The sequence below is a fragment of the Pygoscelis adeliae genome, unplaced genomic scaffold (genome assembly GCF_000699105.1).
Source record: "Pygoscelis adeliae isolate BGI_AS28 unplaced genomic scaffold, ASM69910v1 Scaffold209, whole genome shotgun sequence".
NCBI classification, from domain to species: Eukaryota; Metazoa; Chordata; class Aves; order Sphenisciformes; family Spheniscidae; genus Pygoscelis; species Pygoscelis adeliae.
Window position 1 is genome coordinate 137,859 of NW_008825538.1, and position 10,862 is coordinate 148,720.

General features: G+C 46.9%; 1 protein-coding gene across 1 annotated transcript in view; it reads right to left on the reverse strand.

Moving 5' to 3' along the window:
- PTPRA (protein tyrosine phosphatase, receptor type, A) overlaps positions 1-10,197 on the reverse strand; it is a 106,024-nt gene extending 95,827 nt beyond the window's left edge. The window contains exon 1 of the mRNA XM_009331859.1: positions 10,119-10,197. Coding sequence (XP_009330134.1) covers positions 10,119-10,136 — 18 coding nt within the window. The 5' untranslated portion in view covers positions 10,137-10,197. The remainder of the gene's footprint in view (positions 1-10,118) is intronic.
- Positions 10,198-10,862: the final 665 nt, after the last annotated feature.

Sequence of the window (10,862 nt, forward strand, 5' to 3'; positions counted from 1 at the left end):
TCAAGATCATCCCGGGGATATACAAGCTAGATGTGGAGATGTCAAGCAATCAGAGCAGAATTTGCGTCTGGGATTTTTGATGCACATTTCACAGCTAAGGGCATCTAAACCAAAACCATCTTGGCTCTTGGAGGCCCTCCATCCAAGTCAAGAGGACAGATATTCAGGAGACCATTTTGGTTTTAAGTCAGTCTGCTATTACATCACACATAATTCAGAGGTTTGCCATTTCGAACCTGGAAAGCCTCCTGGGGCTGGTGTGAAATTACTCAAATTCACAGAAACCACCACACCCTCTTGGATGGGCGTGCTGTCCACAGCATTTTCCCTCCTGGTGGAAGCCATCTTTGCAAGGAAAATTCTCCCAAGTATTCCCCCACCCTTTTCTAGACAGAGAATTTAAACTGCCCAGATTACAAATTTGAGGAGTGTAAGTGACACCTCCCTTCCCGTGAGCCCCCAACGATGTAGTACCTGACAAACCCGCTGGTTTTTGAAGCCCTATCTTTATAAAGTGGTCTTTCATGTCAATGAAGCCTTCTCCATCCAGTGTTTCCAGGTAACACCAATACCAGCTTTTAGCTCTAAATGCTTTTCAACCAAGCGTAGAGGAGGTTAAAAGCGACACCTGCACTCGTATTGATATTTTCCAATTAAAATTAACAGATGACAATGACCCAAACAGACAGAGCTGGAGAAGAGATTCTCTGAAATGAAAATACCAACATTTTGGATGCCCCCAAGTGATACCGTAAGCTGTTAGCATCTCACTTTTACCCCCATGGTAACCTGCCAGGTTACGTCTCTTTTTAGGTTTCACCTTCACTTTCTCCCCAGGAAGAACAATCATAGAATCATAGAATCATTAAGGTTGGAAAAGACCTCTAAGATCATCGAGTCCAACCGTCGACCCAACACCACCATGCCCACTAAACCATGTCCCTAAGCGCCTCATCTACATGTCTTTTAAATACTTCCAGGGATGGTGACTCCACCACTTCCCTGGGCAGCCTGGTCCAATGTTTAACCACTCTTGCAGTAAAGACATTTTTCCTCATGTCCAATCTAAACCTCCCCCGGCACAACTTGAGGCCATTTCCTCTCGTCCTGTCGCTTGTTCCTTGGGAGAAGAGACCGACCCCCACCTCGCTACAACCTCCTTTCAGGGAGTTGTAGAGCGCAAAAAGGTCTCCCCTCAGCCTCCTTTTCTCCAGGCTGAACAACCCCAGTTCCCTCAGCCGCTCCTCATAAGGCTTGTTCTCCAGACCCTTCACCAGCCTCGTTGCCCTTCTCTGGACACGCTCCAGCACCTCGACGTCCTTCTTGTAGTGAGGGGCCCAAAACTGAACACAATATTTGAGGTGCGGCCTCATTCATTCCCACATCAATCCCTTCTCCTTCCTTTCTTAAGGTCTTTTATAAGTTATATAGAGGATTTCACTTTCTGGGCCATTTCCCTGAAAGTCATCAAGTTGAGCTTTTTCTCCTGCCGCTGGCAGTTGTGCTCCAGTTGCGATGCTGGTTGTTTGCCGAGGACCCCGCAAGGCTCAGCCTGAGAGGAAGACCAGCCTCCCAGAAAGGTTTCAAGGGTGAAGCCGAACGCTGGCCATTCTCTAATGGCTCGGCACTTAACGATAAATACCTCCCTCATTAGTATGCTGAGCTACATTAGTTCTGCCGCTTACAGCACTAAAGCATTAAAGTTGGGGCTGGATCTTCAATTTCACAGTTTGCAACATGATGTATTAGATGCTTGCGGGTCTCCAGGCATGGGGCACCGACGGCATTTACACAGCGTTTTAGATGTGTGAGGTGCTGCCAGTAAATCTGCTAATGCCTGTAAAAGAGGCAACGCGTGCCTCTGAGTGAAGAGATGAAGTCATCCGTACGTACAATAGGGGTTAATGTGGCAGAGGGGTGAAACGACTGCCCAATATCCCACGTGAGGCTTTGGTAATACCATGACCTCAACTGAGGAGCTGGCATCATCCTACAAATCAAATATGGATTACCTAGTGGCAAGCAAGAGGCAAATTTACACTGCAGACTCTCCATCAAGCCTGGGGAAGTCTTATGATCTCTCCACTCAGCCTCCCTGCTAATCAATTTTCACAGAACTTGCAAGATTTGAAGACTTTGAAGTTTCTCAAAGGTGGCTGAAATTGCTCAAGGGTTCAAAAGGTTACTTGGGATAGAGGGGCTGGTAAATGCAGACTCTGTCCTCTTCCCACTCTCCGAAGTTTAGGAAACTAAGCTTAAAATCACAACACTACTCACCCTTACGTTAAAACTATGAATGACATTGTCATCACTACAGTTGTACCCCAACCTATCAAATATTAGCATTTTAGCTACTTTTTGCACTTAGAACTCTTTGTCCCTATTGAAAACAACGTTCCCCAGTGAACACTAGCAATACATCAGCCCTGACGATCAGATCAGAGTAAGGCCAGCCAAGGCTAGGGAACACTTCCTTGTATTCAAAGTTCAAGCAAAAAGGGGTCGGGGATAGCAAACGGCTCCTAGATACTCAAACGAGGACTTGCAGTAGGATTCTTCAATGCATATGTAGCATTATGGCTTTAGAGGCTTTAGAGGCATTGCGCAGATTAACCAAACAGAATAATGATCTCATAGTGAAGTGCTGAGCTGGAATTAAAGAGATTAATGTTCGGGTCCCAGCTATAGAAGTTCTCACCCTTGGGGAAGTCATATCAACTCCTGCATCTCACCTCTCCTTTCCACAAAACCTCCTTTGAATTACTGATTGCAGAGCCTGAGTGAAGATGCCAGGGGAAAAGACCATTCCAAAGACTTTTCCTAATTACTATTTTTTTCCTTAATTCCCACTATGAGGCACTGTCTTGTTTTATTCATGATTCTTTGAAGAAAGATCTTCCATCTTAAGGGAAGAGAAACAAGTATGTGTTATCTTTCGAATAATATCACGTGCTTCTACTGGTGAAGTACAATTCTGAACAAATACTCACATGAACATACCAGAAAATGTGCAGTGCAATTTCACGTAATAACGCATTTGATGGTACTTCGTTACAGCGTGTTTGTAGACCCAAAGGCTAGGTCAGGCAAAATTCTGAAGTTAGTGGAGCACTTCTTGGCCTAAATTCACACAGGCACAGAAGGGCACAGCAAGAAATACTGTCCCATACAGTTTTGTGTACTTTGTGATCTCCCATTGCTAGATCCCTGAAGACTTTGGATCTTCTGGAGGTAAAGCAAGGCCCTTCCTTTTGTTTCTCCAGCTCACATCACAGGAAGCAAGACATTTAACCGTCGTAATGGATTTCTAATTCTGTTACGCCACACCAGCTCACCTGTAAACCCCTGAGTGTCCAACACCTGGCATTTGTAAGAGGTCGGTCATATCCCGATTCCCCTGAAAACCAAAGAGCCATCCAAGACTTCTTGGAATGTGGCTTTTTCTGAAGGCTCTTTGGGAAAGTTCATTAAGTTCAAAGTCAGGCTAGCAACCTCACCATTGCCCAAACCACAAAATGCAGGCCAGATTTTGGTGAGGACGAAAAGAAAGGGGAAAGTATGTGGGTGGAAGAAGAACAATGAAGTTCAGTCACATGTCAAAAGGCTTTTTTTGTTGTTTTTTAGTCTAAAACCCAAACTTATATTGCATCCAAATTTGCGCTGTGCAGTTTAAAGAGCAAGGGCGGGCTTCCTTCACCATGAAAGGATACATATAGGACACAGCCAAGTGACACAAAGAAGAACTTGCAATGAGAAGATAGCTGTGTTTCAGCGGTGACGTCTGTGTCATCCGTAACCCAAAAGCTGTCATCACCTGACACCAGCAATAGGTGACAGTCACAACTGAGACAATAATGACCACAGCAACCAAACCTTCCTCCCCACACTCAGCCTAAAATTGCACTGGGAGGCCTCAGAAATCCCACAAGACTTCAACCAATCTCCAGTTGTCTTGAAAGCATAATTAACTTCCATTGTCTTTTGATTTTATCTCCATTTTCTCAGGTTCTAGGCTATTTGGGAAAGCACTCCGTGTACGCACATGTGGGTATGCACACCGGTGCGTGCACGTACTTGTCTGGAGTTACCGACTTCCCAGCGTATCTGCTTTTCTCAGGGCCTCCTCGGAGAACAAAACTTAGGGAGGAAGCCTAACCTTTGGGAAATTTTCCTTCTTATCCTGTACAGTTGCCGATAAAGATTTCTGCTCCCACTGCACCTTGCCGATACAGATGAGCTCAAACCAAGGGAGCATTCAAGCTCAGCTTGACTCTGCTAGGCTCAACTCTCCACTTCCCCCAATGTTTTCTGACAAACTGCTTTCACAGGGATTTCAAAAAAAGATGCTGACCTGGCCCTTGCAGTAAGGAAGAGATTTTCCTCCCTTCTCCGCATACATTTTAAAGTTTCCTGAAAAACAGAAGGACAGGATTCAGAGAAAGCAACGGAGAAAAGAAGACCGAGGCTGAAGACTAACTGACGCTCCGGGCTACATCCACAGCTCCGTCCATTTTCCATTTACTCTTCTGTAGTTCACCCGCAGCAGCTGGGGCAGCAGAAACCAAATCTCCAAACATTGCTGCTGTCTGCGTGATCACACGCCCCAAGACGCGAGCACATAACTCGCCTTCCAGGAACTGCAGCAAGCAAGTTCCCCCTCCTTCCTCCGTGTCTTGTCGTACGTCGTGAGCCTCTAAATCTCTACGTGACAGGGAACTGAGAGTATCTCAATATCTCAGACCATGCTGTCTCCCACAGCATTCTCCTAGAGAAGCTGGCGGCTCACGGCTTAGACAGGTGTACTCTGCGCTGGGTCAAAAACTGGCTGGACGGCCCGGCCCAGAGAGTTGTGGTGAATGGGGTTCAATCCAGTTGGCGGCCGGTCACGAGCGGTGTTCCCCAGGGCTCAGTATTGGGGCCAGTTCTGTTTAATCTCTTTATCAATGATCTGGATGAGGGGATCGAGTGCTCCCTCAGTAAGTTTGCAGACGACACCAAGTTGGGCGGGAGTGTTGATCTGCTCGAGGGTAGGAAGGCTCTGCAGAGGGACCTGGACAGGCTGGATCGATGGGCCAAGGCCAACTGTATGAGATTCAACAAGGCCAAGTGCCGGGTCCTGCACTTTGGCCACAACCACCCCATGCAGCGCTACAGGCTTGGGGAAGAGTGGCTGGAAAGCTGCCTGTCGGAAAAGGACCTGGGGGTGTTGGTCGACAGCCGGCTGAACATGAGCCGGCAGTGTGCCCAGGTGGCCAAGAAGGCCAAGGGCATCCTGGCCTGTATCAGAACTAGTGTGGCCAGCAGGAGCAGGGAAGTGATCGTGCCCCTGTACTCGGCCCTGGTGAGGCCGCACCGTGAACACTGTGTTCAGTTTTGGGCCCCTCACTACAAGAAGGACGTTGAGGTGCTGGGGCGTGTCCAGAGAAGGGCAACGAGGCTGGACAAGGTCTGGAGAACAAGTCTTATGAGGAGCGGCTGGGGGGACTGGGGGTGTTTAGCCTGGAGAAAAGGAGGCTGAGGGGAGACCTCATCGCTCTCTACAACCACCTGCAAGGAGGTTGTAGCGAGGTGGGGGTCGGTCTCTTCTCCCAAGTAACTGGCGAAAGGACGAGAGGAAATGGCCTCAAGTTGTGCCAGGGGAGGTTTAGATTGGATGTGAGGAAAAATTTCTTTACTGAAAGAGTGGTTAAACATTGGACCAGGCTGCCCAGGGAAGTGGTTGAGTCACCATCCCTGGAAGTATTTAAAAGACGGGTAGATGAGGCGCTTAGGGACAAGGTTTAGTGGGCATGGTGGTGTTGGGTTGACAGTTGGACTCAATGATCTTAGAGGTCTTTTCCAACCTTAATGATTCTATGATTCTATGATTTTATCTGGGGGGAATTTAAAGGCAAATAATAATGATCAGTGTTACTTCCACTGCAGCAGCACTTATTAATTCCTACTGAAGAAACTGGTGCTGGATCTAGTCAGAAATGACATATTCATTCCCTCCTCTCTCCTTCTGCCCCAAATGAGATTTACCAGAAAAAAAATAGTTTTTAGTCAATTGAGGGTCTCGGTGAGGCACAGGCAGGCAGGTGACCTACACTATCATTCCCTCTTACGGGCCAAGAGGTAACGTGAGCAGCAAGACTACACGTCAGGGAGGGCAAACATGGAAGAAGAAAGTCAGCTTTAAGAAAAATTAATGACCCTGCAGGGTAGGTTCAGCACTAGTTTGATTCAGAAAAACAGAATGGGTGTAGCCAGAGGGTTGGAGAAGTCCATCTAAAAAAATAGAGAGTTGTTTCACTCCCAAAAAACTTTCCTATTCAGTGGAAAATTCAGCTTGCTACGAAATCAGATGGAAGTCTCTGAGCCAGCCCAGGCAGGGGTTCACCTATACACCCAAACGAGAAAGGCCAAGAACAAGGCATCAAAACACGCAGCCCTGCCAAAGCCTCAGTGGTTTTATCATCTAGAGTTCAAATCAAGACCTCCCGTCCTGCTGCTCGCACTGCATGCGGAAGAGTTTCCAAGAAACGTCTCTTGGCAGTAATCCCAAAAACGCAGCTTCCGACCCGCTGCTGGGAGCGGAGCCGCTGCGCGTGGCGGCGGCTTCTCTGCAGATTTTGAAAGCTGAATTTCCTACGAAGCTGCCCCCATGCCACATCCTTCACTGCTAACATAGCACTGAAACAGCGCAGTGTTTTCGAACAATGCCCTCGATTTCTCTAAACACAACTGTTTACGCAAGCCTAAGGCTTGCCTGAGGCAGGCCTGGTGGCCTAAGGCTCGGGGAGAAGATGAGCCCACCCTCGTTCTCACTGCGAGTTTTGCACATCATCGAGGACACTTCCTCCCTACCCTTTCTGTAAACCTCTTGGGATCATGAAAATAATTATGGTGGAAAGACCTGGGCTAAGCCAACCGTGTCCTATCCAGCAGGGTAAGCTGGGAGAGACACTGAAGCCCTGGAAGATCAGGTAGTCATGAGCCAGTGCAATCATCCCTGGCTAGGAAAGGCAGGATTCCAGGTCGGGTTGGACGGGGCTCTGAGCAACCTGATCTAGTTGAAGATGTCCCTGCCCGCGGCAGGGGGGTTGGACGAGATGACCTTTAAAGGTCCCTTCCAACCCAAACCATTCTCTGATTTTATGATTCCCACTCGTGCTCTTTGGGAGAGGTGGCGAGGGTTTGCTAGCGGGTCTGTTTCTACCTCCCACCCCCCCTTCCCCTCCTCCAGTAATGTAGCGTTTTCAGCTCGGCCAGTTTTGACTTGAGACCACTGCGACCTCTACTCAGAGGTGCCACCAGACCTGGGAGCACTACAATATTTGGGATCCCAAGGTTTCCAATTACAGATGCAGAACCTTTTAGGATGTAATCGAGGTTTCAGATCTAAACTTTGAAGTCTTCTTACATGCGTTCTGCAAACGCAAGCTCCCTGGTCTGCCAGCATTATAGCCCGTGATAAGTCTGAGCTAGAATAAATGTGCGACATTGCTGAAATGGCTGACAAAAAGAGGACGTTAACTTGTGACAAGTGAATGTGACCAGTGAAAACAAAGCCCAGAAATCTAGCGATACAGCTGAGTGGATAGCTTTGTATAGACTTCATGTGTTAGTTTTCTCCCACATAATCCAAATCCGAATGCTTTGGACCTGTGACATGAATCAAGAAGTGATGTATAATGAAACACTTTAAAAAGCAACCCATAAAAGCAGAAAAGGGTGCTCAAGCCCTTCCAGCTGACATCGGATATTTCATAACCCCAGTTTTAGAGAGAAAAAACACTCAGCCCAAAACACCTTTCCAGTAGCCCACAAGAGACATGAGGCTCACAGTATGACGGACACCTCCAGCACCCCAGCGTCCAGCTCTGCATCCTGCCTAGCAGCCCACACTACCTGAAACAGCAGAACAAGTCCCATGACCTTAGCTGTGGACCTTGCTTATTCCGAAGGGATTTTAGTGTGGAAGAGAAGTGCTGTTGGACTATTTCACTCCAGCTGACAGAGTCATGTCCACATCTGGCTTCATCAAGCAAGACAAACCACTCTCACGCAAGCAATTTTGTTGAGACCATTTACGCTGGCCAGTCAAATCAGACAGCACTGGCCACGGCGAAGGATCAGCCCACAGCCATTCCTCTCCACGTGAGTTCAGGCGCATCCTGCCCATCCGAGCGGCTTTAGGATCCCAGCTGGCCACTGAATTGCTGGCTTGCAACCCCAAACAGCTAAGAAGCCTTGATGGGCACATCCAGACCACAGGTTTTTTGAGAAAGCTACTCCCTGAGTGCAGGTAGCATCTTTGTCCTACATATGGTCTGTTGCAAAAAGACAAGGGGGAATGGCTTTAAACTAAAGGGGGGTAGATTCAGACTAGATAGAAGGAAGAAATTTTTGTCGCTGAGGGTGGTGAAGCACTGGCCCAGGTTGCCCAGAGGGGTGGTGGATGCCCCATCCCTGGAAACATTCCAGGTCGGGTTGAACGGGGCTCTGAGCAACCTGGTCTAGTGGAAGATGTCCCTGCCCACAGCAGGGGGGGTGGACTAGATGGCCTTGAGAGGTCCCTTCCAACCCAAACCGTGCTGTGATTCTACGATTCTATATTCACTGGATTACGATAGGACCTGTGTTATTTTGGTAGATATTTGAACATATTCAGCCTCTTGCTTCTCTAAAAAGGCTTTTCTTATACAAGCAAAAACTGAATATTACACGGAGTTTAGGCTATTAACGTTTACGGTGTGCATCATAGGCAAATTTCTTCTGTATCTCTGACTTTAGCCTCATTGAACTTAATCCTTTTCTGGGATCAGCTATGGAGAAAGCATGCACTAAAGACAAAGCCCTTCTTCTAGGACAGTTGGACACTTCTCAGTAAATTGGTGGGCTTAATTCAGCTGTTGACCTCAATAGGAGTTCTCCCCAAATCAAAAAGTGAGCCAAGCAGACTAAAAAATACACGTAGCAAAACACAGTTAAGTACATATACACACACACACACACACTAACAGATCTGAAACTCCTTGCTAAGTATCACACAAACTCAAAAGGAAGCATTTAGTCGTAACTAATAAAAGTTACGATTGACTTCAGTTTGGCACAGAGGTATCACACCAGGTTTGCAAAGAGTTCAAAGAATTTTTATATGAAACCATAACTTGGCCAAGTTTGTGAAGCACGCAGTGTCAGCAGGACCCTGTGTGCGAGCCTTAAGGAAATATCAAACCACATAGACAAATTTCATCTCTAGACAGGGTGAACCTCTGAAAGCCACAGCAACAAGAAATGCTTTAAAAAAAAAGACCTCGTTTATAAAAATCACCAGGTTTCACACGCACATCTCAATTTGCTACTCTAGCAACACCATCCTCGCATCAAATCCTTTTTGGTTGGAAAGAGTCCTTTGAAATACTGAACAAGAAATCTTACAGTAAGATTTTTATTTTTATTTTTTTTAAAAGCATTCCTCAATCTTCTCCTCGAGTCAGACCATGGGAAGAACTTTGACCAGAACAACTGCCCACAAACTCCCTGCTGGGTGTTGTTTTTTGATTCACTAACGTCCTGAGTAACATTCCTTCTTACTCCATGACCTTCTTTCTTACTCCATAACCTTCCTTTTCCTCAAAAGGCTCTGGCTTCCCCCCCCCTTAATAAATCGCTCATGCCAGTATTATGTGCCCATCTGTTCCAAGGTAAGAGCAGAGGTCAGTATATTTCAGTCTAATACTGGTCTGTATAACCAAGAAAAAAAACCCTTAAGAAAAGCCCTCTCCAAAACAGTGCAAATATTGATACCCAAACTCTTCATGCCTTGCAACACCAACCAGAAGTTTCAAAAACGAAAGACTCCTTCAAGTAAATAAAGAGAAAATACTGGGTTCATGAAAGTTTGCGTCAAAACAAAGGCACCCCCTCAGCCTGAGAAGACCGCGCTCATTAAGACCAAGCAGGGGAACGATGGAGCGCAGGTTTCACCATGTAGATGCTGTAAGACTGAGAGATGTGAATCCATGAGAAAGCTGTACAATTCAGCACCTCCAAAGGCTGCTGTTCTCCTGTGCAGGCTACAGCAGTACTAGCTTCATACCCAAAACATCTCATTTATGTTTCTACCATACCTTAAAAGGGACGCTCATTCAACTTTTCACCTCCCCAACGCGACGGTCAAAGCTTTTCCGATTAATATCAAACCGGGACGATGATGGGTAGTACACAATCAATCCTTGTTAAGGCTGATGATTATTCTCGATGCGCCCTGTGAGAGAGAAACACCCAGTTAATGGCTTGTGCCAAGATGAGCGAGTCATTTCACACTGATCAGCCATATTAAGCAAACAGCCTTTTTATTGCCCCAACTGCTTGAATTTTGTCGTGGATGACTGGGACCGTCCCATATAACTGAGACTGTCCCAGCCACTAACGTAGTCTCCATATAAAATAAGTTTATCACAGTGTTACAAGCACACCTGCAGGTACACCAGCCCGCAGGAGGCATGGAGAGGGCGGAGAAGAAGCCTGAAGACCATAGCTCAGGCCATTTGGGGAGCAGCCCAAGGCTACGCGGTCTGCTAATACACCAGGAACCTAATGAACAACAACAAAAAAACCTTAGTCTTAAACCGTTCTGTTTTGCAGAGAAGACAACGAGGAACATACAGCACTTGGCCTGAAGCTGGAAAGATCTCCAGTTGTGCCAGATTTTACATCCAAATCTAGACCGCTGCCTTAAAAACAACCTTATTTTCCCTTTTCTAGAGAAGGCAAGGTTTGTGGACAGAAGGAGGACCCTTGTTAGGCCAGCCAGCAGCAGTGGAAAAAGGGGACAAACCTTTCAACCGTACAAACCCTTCTGGAGGCCTGAC